Source organism: Toxoplasma gondii, chromosome XI, assembly GCF_000006565.2.
Source record: "Toxoplasma gondii ME49 chromosome XI, whole genome shotgun sequence".
Lineage (NCBI taxonomy): Eukaryota > Apicomplexa > Conoidasida > Eucoccidiorida > Sarcocystidae > Toxoplasma > Toxoplasma gondii.
In genome coordinates this window covers 552,436-573,736 of record NC_031479.1, presented here as the reverse complement: position 1 = coordinate 573,736, position 21,301 = coordinate 552,436, and the positions used below count along the sequence as shown (strand labels likewise).

At 54.6% G+C, this 21,301-nt stretch overlaps 5 protein-coding genes across 5 annotated transcripts; 2 read left to right on the top strand and 3 right to left on the bottom strand.

Moving 5' to 3' along the window:
• Nucleotides 1–68: 68 nt before the first annotated feature.
• On the bottom strand, nucleotides 69–2,547 carry TGME49_309230 (hypothetical protein). Its single transcript, XM_018782571.1, has one exon. It carries the CDS (start codon nucleotides 2,254–2,256, stop codon nucleotides 1,837–1,839), a length of 420 nt encoding a protein of 139 aa, XP_018635623.1. The 5' UTR covers nucleotides 2,257–2,547; the 3' UTR covers nucleotides 69–1,836.
• Nucleotides 1,465–11,140, top strand: TGME49_309220 (GTPase activating protein for Arf protein). The gene is made up of 9 exons (XM_018782570.1): nucleotides 1,465–3,920; nucleotides 5,016–5,122; nucleotides 5,347–5,441; nucleotides 5,772–5,860; nucleotides 6,293–6,377; nucleotides 7,089–7,184; nucleotides 8,143–8,462; nucleotides 9,372–9,778; nucleotides 10,119–11,140. Exons 1-9 carry the CDS (start codon nucleotides 3,719–3,721, stop codon nucleotides 10,389–10,391), a joined length of 1,674 nt encoding a protein of 557 aa, XP_018635622.1. The 5' UTR covers nucleotides 1,465–3,718; the 3' UTR covers nucleotides 10,392–11,140.
• Nucleotides 11,141–11,204: 64 nt separating this feature from the next.
• TGME49_309210 (peroxiredoxin 6, putative) lies at nucleotides 11,205–15,933 on the top strand. Its single transcript, XM_018782569.1, has 5 exons — nucleotides 11,205–12,218; nucleotides 12,591–12,717; nucleotides 13,254–13,380; nucleotides 13,850–14,107; nucleotides 14,401–15,933. Exons 1-5 carry the CDS (start codon nucleotides 11,699–11,701, stop codon nucleotides 14,575–14,577), a joined length of 1,209 nt encoding a protein of 402 aa, XP_018635624.1. The 5' UTR covers nucleotides 11,205–11,698; the 3' UTR covers nucleotides 14,578–15,933.
• A 32-nt stretch (nucleotides 15,934–15,965) lies between these two features.
• Nucleotides 15,966–19,315, bottom strand: TGME49_309200 (zinc finger (CCCH type) motif-containing protein; the record flags this gene model as incomplete). The annotated part of the gene is made up of 1 exon (XM_002364148.1): nucleotides 15,966–19,315. The coding sequence occupies one exon, from the start codon at nucleotides 19,313–19,315 to the stop codon at nucleotides 16,160–16,162; it is 3,156 nt and encodes a 1,051-aa protein (XP_002364189.1). The 3' UTR covers nucleotides 15,966–16,159.
• A 21-nt stretch (nucleotides 19,316–19,336) lies between these two features.
• TGME49_309195 (hypothetical protein) lies at nucleotides 19,337–21,028 on the bottom strand. Its single transcript, XM_018782568.1, has 3 exons — nucleotides 20,925–21,028; nucleotides 20,669–20,675; nucleotides 19,337–20,110 (listed from the first exon to the last, which is right to left on the bottom strand). The coding sequence occupies exons 1-3, from the start codon at nucleotides 20,956–20,958 to the stop codon at nucleotides 19,618–19,620; spliced, it is 534 nt and encodes a 177-aa protein (XP_018635625.1). The 5' UTR covers nucleotides 20,959–21,028; the 3' UTR covers nucleotides 19,337–19,617.
• Nucleotides 21,029–21,301: the final 273 nt, after the last annotated feature.

The following is a 21,301-nucleotide window of genomic DNA, read 5'->3' as shown; positions in this document are numbered from 1 at the left end:
CCCAGAAGGACGCCACAGAGAAGCAGCGACGGTCTGTCAAACGCAAATGACAGCAAGTTTCTGAATCTTCGATATCGAGCAGACGTGCTCTTTTCTCAAAAGGCTGTTCGAGGGAACTTCCCCTGCGGAAGTCCGTCGGAGTTCACAGCCTGTTGGGTGAGGCACACCATACTCACGGTCTCGACGGGAGAGTCTACACAGTTTTCTCAGGTCAAATACGGGGAGACGCTGAGAGAGGCTTCAGCACGCCGACCCAGCTTTGTCGCTTCTCTCAAATCAAGGAATTCGCGGTTGATTTCAAAAGGGAAAACTCGGCCCGGAAAGCTCCATGATATCTCGTGGATGCGGTGCGGTCGGTGGCCCCGTTTCGTCCGCGAGGTCACTTTCTTGAGACACAACTGTCTACAGCGAGAGACCTTTGGATTCTTTCCGTTCGGCTCTGCTTCATAGAATAACTTTTTTCCAGTGAACAGCAAGAAGTTCATCCGTGTTTTCTCCTGCCCAGAAGGCAAGAATTCTCTCTCTTTATGCCAGACAGCCCGGCAGTTGCAAGAACTAAAAACGCTTGGATTGGTGACCAACCGTCCAGAACGGAAGCTTCCGTTTGTCGCTGGTTAGGTTAGCCTCGTCTGAATGCCTTCCGAGATAAAAAAAATGTGTGGCGCGCCTCGTACGCTCAAAGTTGCCGTTTATCCTTGCATTTGAATGTCAGAGAGGGTTTTGCCTGCAATCATTTGGAGTGCGAAGGTCATCCCGGTTTCGGGTGGAACTACTTTCAACATCGCAGTTTTTTTATTAGTGAAACGCAGAGATACAAAACAGAAAACGAGAGCACTTTACTGGGACCATTTAAGGCCACGATGTCTTTTTGTCGTTGACGGTATCAGAAAAACCAGAGCTCTTCCATCTCTGGAGGAGGCCGGCTCTAGTGAATTTCCCCAGGGGAGGAACATTTCAGTCCGTTCGCTGCGGTTCAGCACTCGCACTCGGTCTAATGCATTCTCGGGGACCGATCACAGTAGAATTCGTGAGGAACTTCCCTTCTGGTGAAACAGAGCACTAAACTACTTTCTTTGCTTGAGAAAAAGGGCCATTGTGAAGTTCAGGGCTCTCTATTACCTGCCATGAGGGGCGCTTCTGCTGCTCTCGCACCTTCGTGTTCGACAGAGAGCATGATCCATGATAAAAGGTGCTTTTGTAAAACGAAGAAAGTGTTCGTTCTGTACAGACAAGACTATGGTATTGACGTCGTTTAGAAGGCTGCCACCCGGGGTATAACCTCTTCCGCGACGATGTCCGCACTAACGACTCGACAGATATCCAGATGTTATTTCTGTGAAGATCCCACAAGTGTCTATGGCCGTGCAAACGGCTTCTGCTGTTGATTTCAGAAACCAACATGCTCTGTAGAGCCTGTGTACCTTTCGAGTTCTCTGACAAAGGGAAGTAAATCCTACAGAAAAGCGGGCGTCTCTAGTGGAACAACAGAAAACCCTGCGGTGTATTCCCGTGGCTACATGGTTTGGGACACGAAATCCGCCAGTCCCGATGCATCTAACTGTCGGGAGCCGCCAAGATCACGGAAAAAGGCCGGTGCATTCCCAGTCCCTTCTTGTTTTATCTCGCGTTCTCGTCGATACTCGTTTGTTACTCGCTCTACCCCCTCTGTCGGCGTTTCCAGGCCAGGTCTACGGACTTCAGTCTGTGTCGCACACTTCCATGGAAACCTTTTCCCGTGAGTCTATCGACGCTTCCTTCTGCGAGCGCCCTTCTGTGAAGTTCGTACTCGTGCCGCCTCGCGTGTCTGCTCGTTCTCCCTCAGTCGCGGCAGGAAGGTCACTCCTGGCCCATTCGCGTTCCTTCGTCAGAAGATTCACTGCCGTGAGGGTCCTTGCATGTTCGACCCTTCGCGCGGATGACACGCATGGCTTCGCCTTCTGGACGCGAATGTTCCATGAAGTTGAACTTCCGCCGGAGAGTACCCCTTCTCTGCCACGGGGCTGCTTTGGAGTTTCCTCGCGACGCGGGAGCTCCTCTTCGTGAGCTGTCTTTTCCACGGCGGTTGCGCACTAGGAAACGAAAGCGCACTGTTCTGGTTGCTGCGTTCTCCAGCCCGTCAGCGAGTTCTTCAGAGTCGACTGCGATTTTCTTGAGCGAGCGTCTTTTCCCCTCCTTTTCGCGTCCGGCGTCCACATGCCGCAGCACTTCGTCAACGCTGACGAGTTCTGTCGCGGTTGACGTGGCTCGCGCCTTCATGTGAGAGTCTTTGTGTCGAATTCGAAGGAGTCTCCTCTCAAGCGCAGCCGGACACTGAGCGCGGCGACGAGAAAAAAACTCGAGTTTTTTTCGTCATCCGTCTTCGCAAGGGGGCGACTCCTCGGTTGCCGCCAGCACGGGGGAGGTGGCTGCGTTGTAAGCAGACGCAGACAGCCTCTGGCTGCGTGTTTCTCCTTCGTGAGTCGTTTGTTTCCTTGCCTTCTCGTCGAGTTGTTCACGCTTCTTTGGTCGAGGACCTTCCGCGGGTGTCAAATGCTCTCTCTTCTGTCTGAGTCTCCCTCCCTTTTTGGCGTGACTCGCGCGTGTCGAGGCCGCGGCCTCGCAGGGGGACCCAACGACGCGCCCGGCGCTGCTTTTCGCAGAAAAGCAATAGCGAACGCGAGATTTTCATTGTTCTTGTGAACGCGCGCTCCAGCACTCCTGCTCGAAAAAGTCAAGGGAGGATCTCGTCGAGGCGCGCCCGGGTTGTCGGCCAGTTCGAGCTCCTCAGAGACACGGCAAGTGACTCTCGAAATCGCGCCCCTTCTGCCGCTCTCACCACCTCTCCTGCAAACGCTGTCCAGTCAAACACTGTCTAAAAGAAAAGGCAAAACACAGAGCGAGACCCCTTCCGATTTGCTTTTTTACCACCGACTACAGCCGTCGTCTCTGGGTCTGCATTTATCCTGGGTCGCAGACCTGCTCCGATAAAACCGCGCGAATCCTGGAAGAAACAGCTGAGTGCGTTCTCTCGGATTTCCCGTGGCTCTTTCTCGCTGCCGAAGGTTCCTCTTTGCAAGATTTGACTTTTGTTTCGTTGGAGGAAACCCCAATTCGACTTCCGCGCTCCCACTCTACAAGACACCGTACGGGAGGGTGTGGCGGTCAATTTTTCAAACTTTCAGGGAGTCGTCCACTCATGTCAAACATTTGTTAACCAGTTTTTTCCCCTCCGTCTCTTATTTTCCCCGAGCCCCTTTGAGTTCTTTTGGCATCTTTCCACGCGTCGCTCTCCTCCGTCGTTCGTTTTCTGCTGCGCTGCCGCAGGTTTATCCCGCCCTCGCGTGTCTGCCCTTTCGGCTGACTCACCTGCCTCTCTTTCCACGTTCTCCTCCCTCTCTTTCGTATCTCTACTTTCTTTGCGTCTCCTCGTTGCTCTCCGCAGACCGCTTCTTCCCTTCCGAGAGAGACCATCCCTTCTCGATTTTCAGGCTCTGCTGGCCTCCCGCAACTCGTTGCTCCCCCATCCCTTCTGCTCAGTCTGTTTCTTTCAGACCCTCACTTCCTTCTCCTTCTGCGTCTGCTTCTCCTCTTCGTCGCTTCCCCTTCTTCCTGTCTCCTTCTTCGTCTTCGCTTACTCTGCCTCCTCTCTTCTTCGTTTCGTTTCCTGTCTCCAACGTTTTTCTCTCTCTCTCACTCTCTGCGTTCGTCCACCTTCGCGGTTTCCCTCTCTGCTTATCCAATGCGTTCGGCCGCGGGGGTGCCCGCTGCGGGGCCTCAGGAAGGCTCGGGGAAGGCCGGCCAGGGATGGCGCATGAATCCGGAGCACTCAGGCGATGAGAAGAAGATCACGGAAGCGCTTCAAGAGGTCTTGAGTCGAGCAGGCAATAAACTGTGTGCAGACTGCGGCGCCAAACATCCGCGATGGGCGTCCGTCAACCTAGGTGAGAGCCGTTCTGCATGCTTTTCCTTGGTGTCTGTCGCCGCGAAGCTCGGCAGTCTTCCGGGACTTTTCATCTGCCGCACGGTCGCGCGAACGGCCGGGTGTCTCCAGATTTCTCAGGATCTCTCGATAGAAGATACGCAGTGAAACTTCGACTCAGGGCGGGGAGAAACTCCACATCTCGTCTCTGCGAACTCCAGGTTCAGCGAATCCCCGACTCGGTTTGCAAGAGGATGAATCCGAGCAAGGAGTTGGACAGTTGCCAGCCGTCGCGAACTCACACACTTTGACGAACGCATTGCAAGACAGTGACGAGACTGAACGCAACATCAGTCGAGTTGCAGTCGACCGTCAGAAAAAACTGAGCGGCGTTGCGGGGAGAGTCAGAGAAACGACGCCCTTTCCATATGGTTCTCATCCGGGGAAAACGAAGAGTTACTGCGACGCAGAGACACAGGAGACTCTCTCTCTCATCGAAGAGTGGAAGCGGAGGCGTTCACCGCTCCAGTTCCAGACGCGTTTAGGATTAAGTTTGCGATACGTATATCCGTCAAGCAGCTACGGTTTCACCTCCAAAAATCATTCCTCTCTCCTGCATGTCCAGCCGGGTTTCTGCTGTGAAGAGAGGCCGAATAAATGCACAAGACTCGATGGCAACTTCCTCTCTGGGGAAGAACTCCGGGCCTCAGCCTCACGAGGAGCGTCTCTGCATTTCGCGGACGCGTCTTTGTCGTCAGTCGATTTATCCGCAGCTCTTCCACTCGCTTCTCCTCCATTCCATCTCCCAACTCTCGCCTCTCCCTCTCTCCCATCTCCCTCTTTCCTGTCTTTCTCTCATCTTCGACTTCTCTCTTCTCTGTCTTTCCTCTCTCCTCTCGTACATTCACACGAATACATATATATATATATATGTAAATGTGTGTGTATGTCTCAGTTTCTTCCGCCTTTTCCCGTTGTATTTGATACGTTGTTTCTCTTTGTCCTGGAGGGTGGTTGGAAGTTGGGGTGCGGTTTGCAGGAAGCTACGCGCAGATGGGAGATGCATGCGTCTGTGCGCTCAAGATTTTTTGCGGCAGGACTTTTCTCTTTGTCTCAGGCGTCTTCGTTTGCCTCGAGTGCAGCGGGGTCCACCGAAAGATGGGCGTCCACATCAGCAAGGTGAAGTCGGCGACTTTGGATCGCTGGACTTGGCAGTGGATCGAGGTGAGTTTCGTGAAGAGTCTCCCTCTTTTCGTTTTTCTGCAATTCCTCTCTTCTCTGTCCTCTCTGCTCCGCGACCCGTAATTGACTAGGTCTTCTCATTCTTGTTTGGACGGCGTCTCGCTTCGCTTGTTCGGCGAGCAGATGCAGCGCTGAGACTGACCGTCTGTGTTCGAGTTGCGTCTTCTCGACTGCTTTCTGCTGTTTTCTTCGGTCCTTCTTCACAGACGGTCCGCAGCATCGGGAACGACACTGCCAATGCGTACTACGAGTACAGACTTCCCAAAGACTACAGGAAAGCTACACGAGGAGACGACAACATGTAAGTCAGCTCGGTGTCTTTGCAGTTTCTTCACCTCTGCTTTTCCACTCTTCTTCTCTGCTGTCACTGCTGGCATTTCCATTCCGATCTTTCCGTCCTCGTCGATCTCTCCTGTCTCACCTGCTCTTCGAGTCCGCTTTCGTCTCTTCTTTCTCTCCGTCGTCGTCTTCCTCTTCTTCTGTGGATCTTGTCTCTCGCCTTCGTCTTTTTTTGTGTCGGCTTTCTGTGTCGCCGTCTTCTCTGCTGGCTGTCCTGCGCGGAGGTACGTCTCTCGGTTCTTGAGTTGTTTCTTTCGAGAGCGCAAGATGTATGTTTTGTACATGTGATCAGGGCCGTGGAGAACTGGATTCGAATGAAGTACGAACGAAAGTCGTTTGCTCCCAAGGGATTTCCAGAGCCATGGCAGGCCGTCGAATCAGGTTCGTCTTGAATCCGTAGATCCCATCCCGGGGCCTTTTTTTCGTTTCTTTCGCGTTTCTGAAGCCGCCAAACTCAAAAACGTCTTGCCTCTGCGTGCTGCTCTTGTGTGGATCTGTCAGATCGAAACAAAGGAGCTCTCCTGTGGCCGTCAGAAGCAGGCTGCAACAACATCTGTATTTCCTCTTGTGTCTTTGCTGTCTGTACGCCTTTGCTGTCTCTCTCTCTCTCTGAGTTGTCTTTCTTTCTTCAGTCTCTCTCAGTGATCTCTTTCGCTTTCTGTGGGGTGCCGTCTTCTCATTTCCTTTGTGGCTGTCGTCGAGAGCGCTTAGAGGATTTTGGACTTCGGGAGAGAAGGACTGAGTCGACCTTGTGCCTCGAGTGGAGTCACCGAACGGAGAGAAAATAAAATTCGCGGCTGTGTTCTCTCTCAGGCGCCGACCCTCGCGTCCAGTGTTTTCCTTCTGAGGAAGGCAACGCGAGCGAGACGTCAGCCGAAGAGGCAAAGAAAGTCAAGAGGTGAGAAAACAGATTCAGACGCTTTCGTTTCGGGGATGCATACCTCGAGTTTTCTTCCTGGTAAAACACGCGAACAACCTTTTGCGTGAGTTCGTGTAGTCGGCGCCCAGAACCTGCGCACAGCTCTGTCCGGTGCTTTCTCTCCGGATGCAGTCCTCTCCTAAAGGAGAGAGAGTTCCACTGTCATGCCCCGCGTACGTATCTCCACATAAATACGCAGTCCGATGCAAAACTGCTTTGTCTTGGGTGTTTCGCTCTCCTCTTCTTCTCTTTCCACCTGTCTCTTTTCGCACATGTAAACAGGAATATGTGGAGACTCGTGTCAAGTGATCTGTGAGTGCATCCTTGCGAGTCTGGTGAAACACTGGTAGAGGGACGAGTTTTCGGGAGGAAACCGTTTGAGGAAACGAAGGGACCGTTCACGGTGACCCGTAGAAAGGACGCGGAATTTAGGGGATTGCATGCGAGAGCCGCCGCTTCGCATTCTTGTTGACTTTGCTTCGCACGTGACTCAAGTGAATTACTGGATGTGCAGTTCTTGCTGTCGAAGCGTCAAAAAGTAGGTTGGACGTATGTTCTATAAAGGTAATCAGGCAAAGAGGAAATAGTACTTTTCGTAAATTTTAAGTAGAGGCCTTAGACCTGCTGGAACTGCAGGAATAACTAAAAATATTCCTTCAGAATTCGTCTGTTTCTCGCTGGGGTGCGCAGCAAGAAGGAGAAGAAGAAGAAGAAAGAGAACCTCTCTGAAGCGGATTGTTCAGGCATGTCTCCCAGAGCGTCTTCGCCGGAGCAGAAGGAACCCCAGTGAGTCGGAGCGATGGTAGCGCGCTGAACCTCAATGAACCGTGTGGATTTCAGATGTTCTGTGAAGTCTCCAGAGCGAGAAAAGAGGCTGCAGAGCATCTGAGGAGACAGGTTCTCTCGCTGGGAATACGAGAACCGAAATCCGTATTTTGCGCGTCGAACGTAACCGATGTGGAGGATTTTCGATGTTGAAGGACATTGAGTTCCCTCAGTTCAGTCGTTTCAAGCAGTCCACTAGGGTCGTGGTCATAAAGAGCTTTTGGTCGTCTCTGTCGCGGAAGTGGAGTCCTTTTCAGTATTCTAGGGACTAGTCTGTATCGGTTGACTCGATTCGAGCTATACGAATGTGAACACACAAGATCATGGCATCATCTGCTGGTGCGGTCCTACTACAGTTCTACGTAAGAATGAGAAGTATGTAACTCAGCAAGTATTAATAACACTGAAAACCGGGTATATCATGAACAACGGAAATATAACGAATAAATATCAAGACACTGGTGTGAAATCAACATGTATATATATATATATATATAATTACCCGCAAATAGTCTTTTTCTGAACATCACCATTTATAGTTTTCCAAACCCTCCCGTACAAGGCATCAGAGCAGAGAGTGGGTTTAGGAGAGCTGCTTGCGTTTTTCTCTTCTTTCTGCGAACTGAGTGGATACTCATTTTCCTCTATCGCTGTCTCTCGTCTATCCTCTAGATCTCTTGCTGATTCCTTCCCCGCTTCCGTTTGACGGCTTCTCACCGACAGCTTTGTTCTTTTTCTTTCTGTCTCCGCCGCTCAGAGGCTCGCTTCTTCCACTGCAGGCGTCGGGCTTCTCTTCTTTCGTTTTTTTGCGCTGAGGCCTGTTTTTCTCCGCGACTCCGTCAACTTCTTGTGCTGCGCTTTTCTCCTTTTTTCTGCTCTGTATTTCTCCGCTTTTCGTGTTGCCTCTGTCATTTCGCAGGCCCTCGGCAGCGGACCAGCGCGCGACGGCGGCTTCTGCGGCGAGTCTTGTGGCGCTGACCGACAGCTTTGCTTCTCTGGGTGTCTCGGACTTGGCGAATCTCTCTTCGGGAGCGTCGAATGCGTTTTCTTCGCCTTTTCCTGCGTCCCCCTTTTCTTCGCTGGGCGCCTCCTCTGACTTCTCTGGGCAAGGCGCCTCGCCAGCCTCTGAACCTGCACAAGGAGGCGACGCGCAGCTCTGGGGGAACTCGGACGCCGACAGGAAAGTCCAAGCTGCCAAGGCAGCCATCGCAGCCTTGTACAGCACCTCTGGAACCTCAGGCAAGTCTTCTTTTGTACTTTTCTCCTCGCGCAAATGCCCAAGGGTGTGCATCTTTCAATATGGATATGCGCACATGCCTGTATATATACGCTCAAGGGCGTATATGGTGCTGCCTACATGCAGGAAGACACACACAGAAAGAAGTTCACTTGTGCGTACGTATGTGTAGATTCATGTATCTCTCTCTCTCTTTGTATGTGCGTTGGTGCATACTCAAAAACCGTGCACTGTGGAGGTTTGAGAAAGCAGCGAAAACGGCGCTCTGTGGGAACAAGGTAGAGCAGGGGAACCCATTGGAAGGTGGTGAGCTGTGAGACCATTTTCCGAGCTTTAACGGCGGCTCTGGGGGTTCGAGGAGAGACTGCTCTGTCACGGGATGAGTAGGAAAAACACAAACTTAAGTTGTGAAATTTTTGAAACACGGGGCTTCATAGGGCTCTCGTTTCGACGTAGCGCGGGTCATAGTGCATAGAAAGTAACGCAGCTGTTGGGGACGCATGATTGTTGGGAGGCGCCCGCGGGGCAACGGCTGAAGGGAGCGGTAGTTGGAGAGGCGCTGAGAGAGAGAAACGGCACAAAGTCACACCAGAAAAACGAAAAACGACTTTGGTGGTTTCTCACAAAAAGTGGTGGGTTTCCATAGTACACCGGAATTCATGTTTGATTGGAAGGTGCAGTCATGAAGAATGGTGGTCTCGCCCAGACGCGACTCAACTAGATGATCTTCAGAACCGAATGTCTGGCGAGTTTCTTGTATGCAACAACGCGTGTCATGTTGTGTTCTCTGTTCCGCCGCCTTGCCCGTCTTGTGGGAATCAAGGTTCCGTACCCTTGTCCCCCGTGCATGCAAGAGACAGTCGCCTCACGCGTTGCATCCTGCCCTTTGGTTTTCCTCGCTCTTCTCTTAGGGTTGCCGGCTTCCTTGGGCGCGGGCCTTGGCCCATTTCCGGCTGGGACTGTGGGGTGTGGAGGCCCGAGTTCGGGGACGAGCCCCGAGTGGCCCGAAAACGCGCCCCCCACGAACCCTGCCGCGCCCTGGCCGGGAGCCTGGCCCGCTGCGTCGCAGGAGACGGTCGCGCATCGAGGCGGGGGCCAAGCGCTGCATGCAACCACTCTGAGTTCTTCCTTCTTTCCGCCTGCGGCCCCGGCTGCACCCAGTAGGAACGGGGTCTTCTTCAGCTCTGACGCAAGTGTCTCCCCGTCTCTGGGCTCCGCGCCTGTCCTCGGTGCGACCCGACTGGAGACCGAGCAGAGCCGAAACGGCGGCGTCGGGGCTGCCGACTCTCTGGCCGGCGGCATGAAGCTCGGCGAAGTTGTAAGTGGAGGCGAAACGACTTGCTGAGGGACAAGTCTTTTCTTGTGAGATGTCGCTTGCGGCGGGGTGTGAGTTGCAGAGATGTGCGCAAACCAGGGAGAAAACACCGCAGAGGGACAGCAGCACTTGTCTCCAAACTGTGTATCACATACACCTAGGACAGTTTTTTCGCTTTGTTGGACGTTGGTGCGAATGATTTGGATGTACTTAAAATACATACATATATATATATGGATATATATATATGAATATATATGTATACATGTATAGATGCATATGTATACATATATATATATGTATGTTTGTATAAAATGTGTGGAGCTTGTGGATGCGCTTTCAGTCACTGTGGAACGCGGATGTATCGAGCCCGCCCAAGAAGGATGTCTTTTCGTCCTTGAACTCACTGGACGCATTTGCGTTGGCGGGGAAAGTGCAAGCCAAACAAAAGGCGACGCCAACGGCAGGAGTTTCAACATGCTGCTCAGGTGGAACGCAGCTGAATGGAGCGAAGAGCGACGCGACGTTCGCAGGCGCAGGCTGGCTGGGGGTGGCGACTCCGTCTCCCCCGGCGCAGGCCCCCGGGAGTTCGGCAGAAGAGCTTTTGCTGATTTAATTCGAGCGAAGGAAGGATGCGTGGAGAGGTGGAGAGGGTGCTGGAGAAGACAGGAGAGACGGGTTCGAAGAAAACGTGAGCGACAGGCGGGATTTTTCACCGATGCGTGGAATGGCGTTTGTGGCTGCGGCTTGTTTTCCCGCGGTCGTTTCCCTTGTATTCATAGATTGTCCGCCTGTCTGAGGAGAGGCACAATGGGTATAATCTTTCTGTTCTTCTCGCATCAGTTTCCCTTTTTCAGTGGTGTGCGTTCGCGTTTCCGCCATTTCTTTCGTCTCTCGGCTTGCCGCGCAAGCTTCCCTTCTCAGTCGAGCCACGGTGCTGACACCAAAGAAGAAAGCTCAACTGAGAGTGTGTGGCCGCACTGTTCACTGGACGTCCTTTTTGAGGGCAGGGTCAGTAGCTGAGGCAGTTGGAAGAGAGTGAAGAAAACGGGACGTCTTTCGTTGTAGATCTGCGCGTCTGTCCCGAAGGAACGCACTGTTTCGTAACTTCCGGACTGGATCTGGTGACTCCCACCGTTGCACTGCGCAGTCTCTAGTGCCTCAAACGAGTATCTCTCGTGTCAAGACGTGGAGAAGAATCTGTTGGCGAGTCGAACCTCAACGTCAACCGAAAGCTCGCACCTCATGTGTAAAGAACTTTATTGTCCGTTGCTCGTCACTGGAGGTGTGTTCAGTTCCCACGTAAAAAAAACACGGCAGTTCCACGCGAGGAGACGCGAACTCGTGAAAGCGGCATATGCAGCGGTGCCAAAGAAAATGCCAAGGACACTGAACTTTGGAAGCGACGCAGTCCGGATTCGCCTACCGGTGTGTGAGTTGACATGTGCGCATCTTCACCTGAGAGTCGGTTATAGAACTCACGGCCTTGTGTGTCGTTGCGCGCATGACACACACAGCGGTCGGCAGTTGCTGCAGGAGGGCAGCTCTCTCATGCTCAGACGGCAAACGGAAGCAAGAGGGGGAAACTGTGCGTGGGAACGGGTCTGGTGACAACATCCTCAACTATATGTATCTCAAGACTTATTCAAGGCTGTTCGTAGTCAAGCGGATCTTGGCAGACAGAGTGTCACCTAGGCAGTAGCAGACATAAGCCACGTTGCGTTTTTTCGACAATTTCCACAGCCAACTGCAGTCGCAAGTTAAAATATCGTTTGGCAAAAGCATGGAAATCGTGTGTCTAGGAAATGGCTAGTGGTCTTAACTGCCACGATGGAAAAGGGCGTTTCGGTGTCACGTCGCCCCCGTAGCGCGTTATTCGGGTTTGAGAGGATCCCGGCGCTATGTGTGTAGTCGTAACAGTAAATGCACTCACACAGAAGCAACAGCCACGAAATTTCGAGTTCACGCTTTCACGGCGCAACACAACTTTGCATGGAACGCCGATGCATTCATTTTACACTGCAATTGGTCATCTCGTCTGCTGCCTGTCTCGTCCCACCCACGTCTTGCAACGACCAGAGCGCAGTGCTTCTTCAGTCTCGACTCTCGTCCGCCGCAACGAGAAACCTAGTCAACCTCAGTTGCGTGGCAGTTCTTCTCGCAGTCACAAGGGAAACGATATGGAAAGTCAGAACCAAAGAACAGGGTCGAAACCCTGCTTCAGTGTGCAGCGCGTGTCTGCAAGAAGTGTGCCGAGACCTCAAGAACTTGACTGCTCTCGTGGGAAGGCGGGTCTACGCAGCGCGCGTGGCGCCTTCCCCCGTGCGCTGGCCAGCAGAAAACCACTGCGGCGCTGGATGTTCAGACAAGAGAACTTTTCTTGTTCAGGGAGAAGTGCCTGTAATTTTTTGCGAGAGGTCCCCCATCAAAGCTTGTCATCAAAGTAAGCTGGGCGGGACGAGTGATGCGCACCCCATGCGCTGACGGTCGCAGATGCCACTCCAGTGGTCTCACTTTCGAAAAACGCCGACAGACAGAACTGGACGACAGTCCTCGTAGACGACGATACTCAGATTGTACAGGTTATGTTCTGCATGAAACTCGAGTTCCCCGGCGGCGGTTGCTGTGTACAGCAATCCTGCTCGCAATTTCGTGGAACTCCCGAAACGCCCTCACGCGTCAGCAGTCGGAAAGGAGCGTCAGTCATTGTGGTCATTTACTGGTTCACCTCTGTGAAAATACAGAGTTTGTCCTAACTTTTGACTTCTCGTTTGAATCTTGACGCTGTCCGGCTCTGATGCATGTGCTGTCGCAGAACATATCACAACCATGTTGGTCCTCGGCAGCACGTTCCCCGATGTCCATGCGGATGCCTCGGGCGTCCCTGGCGACAAAATAAAGTTATACGACTTCCTTGGCGATTCTTGGGGACTGCTTATGAGGTATGAACACAGCGATGTCAGGAGAACAGCGACTGGCTTTTCACCTCTCCCCGCTGGCCACCTCGCAGGAAACGACACCCTAACCAGGGTCACTGCGGGTCGGATTCGATAAAGTGCGCAACTGCGCAATACTTTCTCTCGGATGTTCCGTCAAAGAGCGAATTTCACTCCTGTTTAAGATGCGGTGTTCTGCGGGAGAACTGCTGGACGTGTCGTAGTTTGCAATATGGCCGTTCCCAATCATGTGTCTACATCCAACAGGCTGTGTGTCTGCGTAAAATTTTGTTTGTTAGTCGAGTGCTACCCTAGTGCAAGTCCTCTGGGAACAATCATTTCGTTAGAATACGCAGTGTCAGTGACTGAAGTGACTCGATAACGGTGGTGTCTGATTGTTCTCACTCAAGCAAACCACCCTGCGAGCCGGGTCGGAGTTTCCCTTCTCCATTGAATGTATGTGTCGCGTCCACTAAACTGGCACTGTGTGTCGGAAGGCAGCGTGTTCATTCATTCGCGATTTTGGGTTTCTGTGTGTGCAGCCATCCCCATGATTTCACGCCCGTCTGCACGACAGAGCTTGCCCAGGCTGCGAGGATGGCACCCGAATTCGCCAAGAGGAACTGCAAGCTGATTGGTTTCTCGTGTGACGACGTCAGCTCTCATAAGGTGGGTCTGCTGGATGGAATGGTGTCAGTTGCAACAGGCGGACACCAAAATGGTAATATGCGACACGCACATAAAAGTATTATGTATGGTAAGTTTGAGCGTGGAGTATGGAATGAAACAATGTGATCCAACGCTAGTTTAAGTCTCTAACATACCTTTTCCCTACAACTGTACGGAACGTAACAAACATCCAGGCAAAGAACTTGATATTCTGTTCTAGCTCCCCGTGGTAAACGCAGTCAACGAATAGCGGAAGGAGCATTTATATGTTATGCAGTCCGCAGGACGCGTCTTCGCGCCATCCCGGTAGACTGTGTTGAGCTGCTGAGCGCAGCTGCGGCAGTGACGAAAGAATTAAAGAAAATGGGGAGCTTACGTTTGCTTTGTGGTTCTCATGTCTGTGATGTCTATCGAGGGGTGGAGTTCGGGTCCTTTGTTTCCGTGCTGCTTGTCTAACTTTGTTAAACAGGGCTGGGCGAAGGACGTTATGAGCGTGGCCAAGCTGTCCGGAGATCTCCCCTTCCCTATAATTGCAGATCCGGAGCGCAAGTTGGCCACGGACCTTGGCATCATGGACCCCGAAGAAAAAGACAAGGCTGGCATCCCTGTGACCTGCCGCGCAGCGATCTATATCGGGCCTGACAGGCGCGTCAAGGGTCTCATACTCTACCCCGCTACGGTGGGCCGAAACTTCAAAGAGGTTCTCAGAGCCCTCGACGCCCTGCAGGTATGAGAACAAATGAGATTGTTCGGGGATTCCATCCCAAACTACGATCAAGTACCGGAGCTCAGCCCCCAAAATCAGGAGCCTTGATCTCCGTAGCCGCAGAAAGCCCCTTTGCGCTAGAGCTGCTCACCACTCTATCGGCGAAGGCGGACAACAGGGGCCTACTCGCAACGCGGTTCCTGTAAATGCACACTGCAGGTGTGTGCCTCGTGTATGGCTGTGATGAAGAAGCAAGGTGGCAAGCGTCAGCGTGGATGCGTTTCTGCGTGTGTGTATTGCTTGCCGTGTTTCAGCTTGCTGAGAAGTACCCCGTTGCCACTCCTGAAGGGTGGTTCCCTGGCGACAAAGTTATGGTGCAGCCAACCCTTACGGACGAGGAAGCGAAGGCAAAGCTTCCCAAGGGCTTCGAGAAGAAGGAATGCCCATCTGGAAAAAATTACCTCCGTTACGCTCCGGATCCGTCGGCGTAGTCCACTGCGTGTCAGGTTTGAGCGGTCGGCCGACGCCAGGTTCAAACAGGTGCTTGTTGTTTTTCTCCGCCACTCACGGAATGGCCTATGTTCCGGAAGCTTGGCTGCGATCAGGTGTCTACAGTGTTAAAACAGTTGAAGTATAGCGATGAAAGTCAGCATGAGATACCCTGCTCTCCCACTTCTTTTGGCAGTAGGGCCCTAGGGCAGCATCACATTCTGCACCCGATGCAGCTCAGGCTTCACATTAGATTCGTGTTGCTGTTGGGCGAATACGGTGTAAAGTGTAGAGTGTCCGTTCAGATTTGCCCGCCTGTATGTTGGAGAGGGCTTCGTCACGTGTCTAACTAGTTGAAATCGCAGCAGGTGTCGGACTTAACGAGCGGATCGTTTTTCGTGTCGAGTGCGAACAAGAAAGCGTGCTTTTGACACTGTTGAAAGATGCAAAGAGCGCGACAGGAGCGTGCACGCGCCAAGCGCAGTCCCCCGCAGGATATCTTGTGACACTGTAGAGTATCGTACGGTCGTAATGGCGCGGCCCACGCAAGTTAAGACGTGAAAGTATGGCATGCGATGTTTACATGGGACACGGCGACAAAGCAGCGGCCAGCTGCCGTCGTTCTGCAGGTCTGCTTCAAAAAAAATCGCATGCACAACGCATGACTCATAATGTTCACAGCTCCTACCCACCGAAGGAAAAGTCAGCGTGGTGTGCACCAACGCGGCAGTCTGCATCTCCGGGTGTTCGTTACCTGAGTTATAGGGCCCTGATTTTTTTCCGCGCGAGTGTGATCCCCGCTTGAATGTCGCGGGAGTATCACGCTGCTTCACGGCTGTCTCCAACAGCAGTCCTCTGGGTGTATAAGTGTAGGTGATCTGCAGTAAGCAGCACCAGTTGAGTCACCAGAACGCAAAGGCACTTCTACCCTATCGATTCTCCTGGAACGATCTACGGCGCGCGACACGAACTTTCGTCGCAAGATGCGTCGACATATCGTCTGGCAAATAAACCAGTTCGCAGCATGTTCCGCCGCATCTACGAAGACTGGGACGGTATGTTGGTTGGAAGCGACCAACCAATCGCTTCACAGAGGGAGCTCATGGGACCAGTGCCTTGTGACGCATTGATACACGAAGCGCAAGTCGGAAAAAGTGCACACATAGTTCAAATGACTGATGTGTTAAACAGTACCTGCCGCAGGCCAACCGGACATGAACAAAAGACCGTCTTTTACCAGGCTGCAACATATGAGACGCGGAAACAACAAACCCGTTGTAGGATACGCCTGCTTTCCCTCGGTTCCACAACCTCGCTTGCAAGCCAAAAACTGACACACCGCAGCTGTACTGCGGTTCCTTTTTCTGCCGTTGCTTTGAGTGCCCCCCCCCCTCCCCACGCACCTCTTCACAGATCACTTCATCGGCGTTTCTTGAGCTGGTCTTTCCCATGCCCACCCGCTACAATAATCACATATGTACGGAACTATCTCGAATCATCGGACAAGACACGATACGCACTGACTCAAGTGGCTTCTCTTGCAAATCAATCCCGTCGTACCATTCTCTGCCATCTTCCACTCCCCTAATCTTCGTAAAACAAAGGCGCTGCTGCATTGAGCTCCTCCGTGGACGCGATAAACTGCATCATAGGCACCGGCACTACGCCAACCAATCCACTGCTGCCTCCGGGAGCGCCCGCGCCACTGATTGGCGTTCCTGGAGCCAAATAGAGCCCATGTTGGTTTCCAGGAGGTAGCATTCCACTTCCTGGGTGCCCACTATGTGGTCCACCAGCTCCCATCATCAGCGCGTGTTGCTGAGACGCAGTGGAACCCATCGCTCCGAATGGCGGGACGCAGCTGGAGCCCAGAGGCCCCGACGATGCCGCAGGTCCACCAGGGCTAATTAATGAGCCAGGCTGAGTCGAATGTGGAAGCGGATGCGCTGCCGCAGGCGACATCTGAAGCCAATAAGACCCCATCGAGGCCAGACTCGGCGGCAGGCGTGTACCTGCCACGGCCGACACCGCTGCCGCCGCCACTGCATTGGGCGTCGGATGCTGAGGCAACTGCTCTCTGGAAGCTGTACTCGTGTGACTCCCAGGAGTCTGCCGTGCCGACCCTGAAGACGGAGGTGAGGCAGCTCCGTTTCCACCCGCTCGGCCGCCTGGTTCACCAGATTCGTCGCGTCGACTGTGAGGACCGGTTCCGCGGTGACCTTGTGCGGCAGTGTCGCCCCCCTGAGCGCGGTGAGGGTGGCCGGCACTGCCAGTTAGCCCTCCTCCTCCTGGTTCGAACGAAGTCAATGCCAGTCCTGCTTGCAACAGGGCTCCTCCAGGCCCCGAAAATCCGCCATGAGCGCCACCTCTGTCACGACTACCTGCTGTCGTTCCTCCTGCCCCCGTGGCAGGCAAGTCCCTTTTGTCCCCCTCGCCCTGACTCCCGGCTAGTCCCCCCGCTGCCCGAAGCGCCCGATTCTCTGGCAGGTCGTGACCTCGGCCATCACCTCTCTCTGCCTCCATCCCGAGTTGCGAGGGCAAACTGGGACCCTGAATGAAGCTGGCTCCGTCGTAACCACTCATCGCACCAACCAATGCATAGTTCTCCGATACCTTTGGATGGCTTGTGGGAAATCCCTCTGCAGGATCGACCAATCCCTCTCGACGAGTTAAGCCATCGGGATCGCCTCTCTGCATCATCATGAAGGTACTCGCGTGTGGTCCTCCAGAGTTGATGCTTCCAGGCAGCGAACCATCAGCGCTCAGGCCTCCAAATCCAGTCATCGTAGTTTGGTGTCGGCCCGTCGCGTTCAACGCCTCTTCCTCCGAATGGGCAAAGCGACACTCGGCACCTCTAAAGCAGCCGGACTTCCGCGATAAGTACGGACACGATTTGCGTTTGTCGGGACCGCGGGACCCTCCTGGTCCGTAGTGGAACGCGCCATGACCACCGCCTCCGCGCGCCCCAGTCCCAGCCCCACCTGTCTGTGTTCCCCCCATGGTGCCTCCACCAACAGGGTGTTTCCCTCCACCAGGATGGACCGCGCCTGCCTCAGAGAGAACGGAAGATCCGGACCCGTCGTGTGCATGCTGTCCATGGAGAGGCCGGTCTCCTGTCCCCACATGAACTCCAGTGCCGCGGCACCGTGGACCCCCGGCGTCGGACGCCAGATCACGGCTCTCCCTATGTGAATGGTGAGGGTAGTGAGGCATTCCTCCAGCGCTTCTCCCACTCGCCGCGCCGCCTCCCTCAACCCCTCCTGAACGCCGCTGAGGGTGGTGGTACGAAGACCCAGTGGAAGTCGAACCCCGGAGGCTCCCTCCCCAGGTACTTCCGCCATGGTGATGCGGGAGTTCTGACCCGACTGTTCGGTCGCTGACGGGCGGCCCCACACCAACCGTAGCTTCTGTAGCCACAAGTCCGCCGCCAGATGCACCTAAAGCCCCCGCGCCTTTGGGGCCTCCAGCTCCGCTATGGTGTCCCTGAGAAGAGTCCATCCCTCGGTCGCTTGCGTCCGCAGCCACAAGGACGCCATGAGGCCCGCGTCCGAACCCTCCGCTGCCTCCACTGTCGGAGCCCTCAAGGCCCGGCCCCTTCAGACTTGCGCCGCTGGTCGAGACCAGCCCATCGTGGGCCTGACCGCCAAGGCCCCCCCCGCCTGACCCTGTAGTCCGTTCTCGACTCTTCCCGCCATCTCCTTGTCTCCCGCCTGCGGAGAAATTCCCGCTGGGTGAGACGCCGCCGGGGTTTCTAGCGCCTCCAAAGCCCCGAAGCTCTTGCTCAGAATGTGCCCAGCTGCACTGGTCACCATGAATACACCGTCCGTACAGGTACCACGGACATGGCCTTGTTTTGTAGAACTTCTGAGCATTCGCGTTCACAGGATTTGCAGGACTTCCGTTATTCGGGCCCCCACCTAGGGCGGCGCCACCACCAGTTCGCCATTTGTGGTGCGTCCCCCCTCCACCAGAGGGCCCGCGATTGTCGCCCGGGGGAGGAGCTCGAGGCGGACGGCTACCACCTGCCGCGGTCTGCGAAGTTGCAGCAGGCGGGGGATCAGGCAAGGCCGGTGTGCTGGCAGAACCCGGGGCGCTGCCTCCTTCATTCCCCCTTGGATGCGGCACCTCCTGGGTCGCCGCTACCTCGGCTTGCTGGTGGCCACCATCGCCCCTTCCACCCTTTCCTGGGTGCTGACTGAGCCTCCCAGACCCCCCATCACCACGCTGTGGTCCTCCAGAGGCAGAATTCGCACCCGGTCCCGACAACGCGCCGCTGCGAGCACCTGACGAGGAACGTCGAGTCCTGTTTTCGCCTCTGTGTCGGCTCGGGCCTCCGCCTCTCACGGCGGGCTGGGCCTGCTGAAGGAGGGCAGGGGACGAAGGTAGGTCTCCAGCGTTCGTCAAACTCTCTGGAGACGCAGAGGACGACACGGTGGGGGCTCCAGAGCCGGCTGGAGACGAAGGCGGCGGAGAAATGCTGGGGACCGTCGACGGCGCTGGAATAGCTTCTGCCCGAGGTGGACCGTACGGCGCAGGGCTAGGGGTCGATGAGCTTGCCGCAATAAGCGGAGAGATCGAAGAAGCGGCAGGAGGCGCAGACGAGGTGGACGGAGACGCGCTCGTAGGCGATGGAAGGCCACCACCGGAAGCCGCCGACTGAGACACGGCAGAGGATGTCCCCGGCGTCTGTCGTGGTTCACCCCCGGCCGCGCCAGAGGCAGCTGTCGGAGGGGGGCCCATGGAGAGAGGACAAGGAATCTCCAACGGCCTTTCGGTAAAGCACCACAGATTCCGGACAGAGAAACGTATCGAAAGAGTACGCTGCACGAGACACGTTTCGGAAAAGAGCGTTTCTCGACTGCGGCAGCCCGGCAGGCGATCCGCATGTACGAGACAGCACTTGAGCAAAAGGTGCTGCGTCCTTGTGGCTTCTCAGCTTCCAGTGAGGTCGGTCGGACGGTGAGGCGCGCGCGATTCCGTGGACCGCAAGAAACGGGTGAGACTGTGACTTGGAACAAGCCTTCGGCCTGTGTACACGACCCCTACGCGGCAGTTTTCTCCGTCAACCGCGCGTCGTTGGAAAAACTGGAGGATATTCCAGTCGCTGCTTCCTCCTCGTGCAACAGGGAGAAAAAACGCAACGTTGCGGGCACCCAAGCCGGGAGGCACTCTCGCCTCCAACCGCCGGCGCATGCAGCAGGGCCCTGCTCTTCCTGGCCGCCTTTCCTCTTTTCTACAGTGTCTGGAGTTTTCTTGCGGGTTCGCGGCGTGCATTTCTGTCGGAAGCGCTCTGTTGTCAGAGCAAAGACGAGACGAGGCGTGTCCGCCACGCACTTATGCCATGTTTCGTTCGAAAGGTTTGAATTTCCTGCGACAAAAGTGCGAAACACAATGTTGCGCTGTAACGACGGGAAAATTCGAATGTGGTCCAGGGCGCAGCTGTGCACCGCCAACTCGACGCCAGCCGCGGCAGCACCAGAGTCGAGGTCCGGTGTGGCACAGCAGCCATACGCGTTTTGGAAAGCTTCAACACACCTGTTCTCATCACAGAAATGACAAACACACAATTGACGCCTCCGTGGAGAAATGAACCGCAGACGCACAGCATTTAGAAGACAATCGCGGACGCCTGACTGCAACGGGCATGCTCAATCCAAGCGCACGGAAGCTGAAGGTCGACTCCGCGCACCTGAGCTGCGAACGGTCAAATGTGGCTGAGAGCGCTGGCCCATCACGCGGAGGTGTCTGAACCTGTGCGAGTGAACATGCCTTCGGCGCAGCCTCAGCGCATCTGGGAGGACGCCCGGACCCGCAGTAAGTGCCCTCTGCGGTACTGTAAGCTAGGGAAAGTCTGTATGACAACGACTGGCATTTCTGACGCAATCGAAAGTGGCTGGTCTTTCAGCGCAGTAGAACAGTGTCCACGGTGAACCCGGGCAAAAGCGTCGCGCTACACACATCAGAGTCGGTGACCTCGAAACCACTGGGACAGAAATGAAGTCCATTCGTTGAGCCAGCACACAAGCACCAAAGCAGGTGGGCGCTTTTTGCTCCGCGGTGCCGAATTTTTGTCACACCATAAACCGAACTCACCTTGGACCTGGCGGGGCAGGGAATGTTTGTACGCGATAGGGTTAAGGATCCGACAAGTGGCACCCTGGAGGTTGACGCGCGAACCAGAGCTGAACGGCACAGTGTCAATGTTAAATAGATCGCGGAATCGGTGTACCACGCGGGAAAGCAAAGGCAAAGCACAGCTCGCCGTCAAAACTGCTCAGCACTGAAGATGATGATAGCTGAGTGCCGCTGCCCACGGGATGAAAGAGTGTGCTGCATCCGCGAGTCCTACGGGAACAAGAGCGGGGGGACGGGGGGAAGGTCATGCAAGGGGAAGGATTGCGGTGCACCACGCGTACCACGTGCGAATTTGTATTGGCGACAGCAAGACTGAGGTGGTAGATGCGATGAGGTTCAACGTGTAGAGCAAAAACACTCGAGGATAGAATGCCGCCTTTAATCTGTCTTGTAATTATCCTCAGTTCGTTCCTAGGTGGTGATCTGAGAATAGCCATAGTACTGAACAATGGATAGAGACGATGCTGAACTCCAAAGTACACCAACCCCGGATGGGAACTGAATCTTTTTTTTCTGCAGAACGTTGCCCGCAGCTCACTCAACCCGAGTGCAATTCCGAGATCATGTTGTTAGTAGTAAGCCCTCTGGGCG

Coding starts and splice junctions, on each gene's coding strand:
- TGME49_309230 (XM_018782571.1), bottom strand. CDS start 2,256: ATGAAGGCGCGAGCCACGTCAACCGCGACAGAACTCGTCAGCGTTGAC.
- TGME49_309210 (XM_018782569.1), top strand. CDS start 11,699: ATGCACTCACACAGAAGCAACAGCCACGAAATTTCGAGTTCACGCTTT. Junction 12,718..13,253: donor TCTTGGGGACTGCTTATGAG/GTATGAACACAG, acceptor CTGTGTGTGCAG/CCATCCCCATGATTTCACGC. Junction 13,381..13,849: donor ACGACGTCAGCTCTCATAAG/GTGGGTCTGCTG, acceptor TTTGTTAAACAG/GGCTGGGCGAAGGACGTTAT.
- TGME49_309220 (XM_018782570.1), top strand. CDS start 3,719: ATGCGTTCGGCCGCGGGGGTGCCCGCTGCGGGGCCTCAGGAAGGCTCG. Junction 6,378..7,088: donor GAGGCAAAGAAAGTCAAGAG/GTGAGAAAACAG, acceptor TGGGGTGCGCAG/CAAGAAGGAGAAGAAGAAGA. Junction 7,185..8,142: donor CCGGAGCAGAAGGAACCCCA/GTGAGTCGGAGC, acceptor GTCATTTCGCAG/GCCCTCGGCAGCGGACCAGC.
- TGME49_309195 (XM_018782568.1), bottom strand. CDS start 20,958: ATGACCTTCCCCCCGTCCCCCCGCTCTTGTTCCC.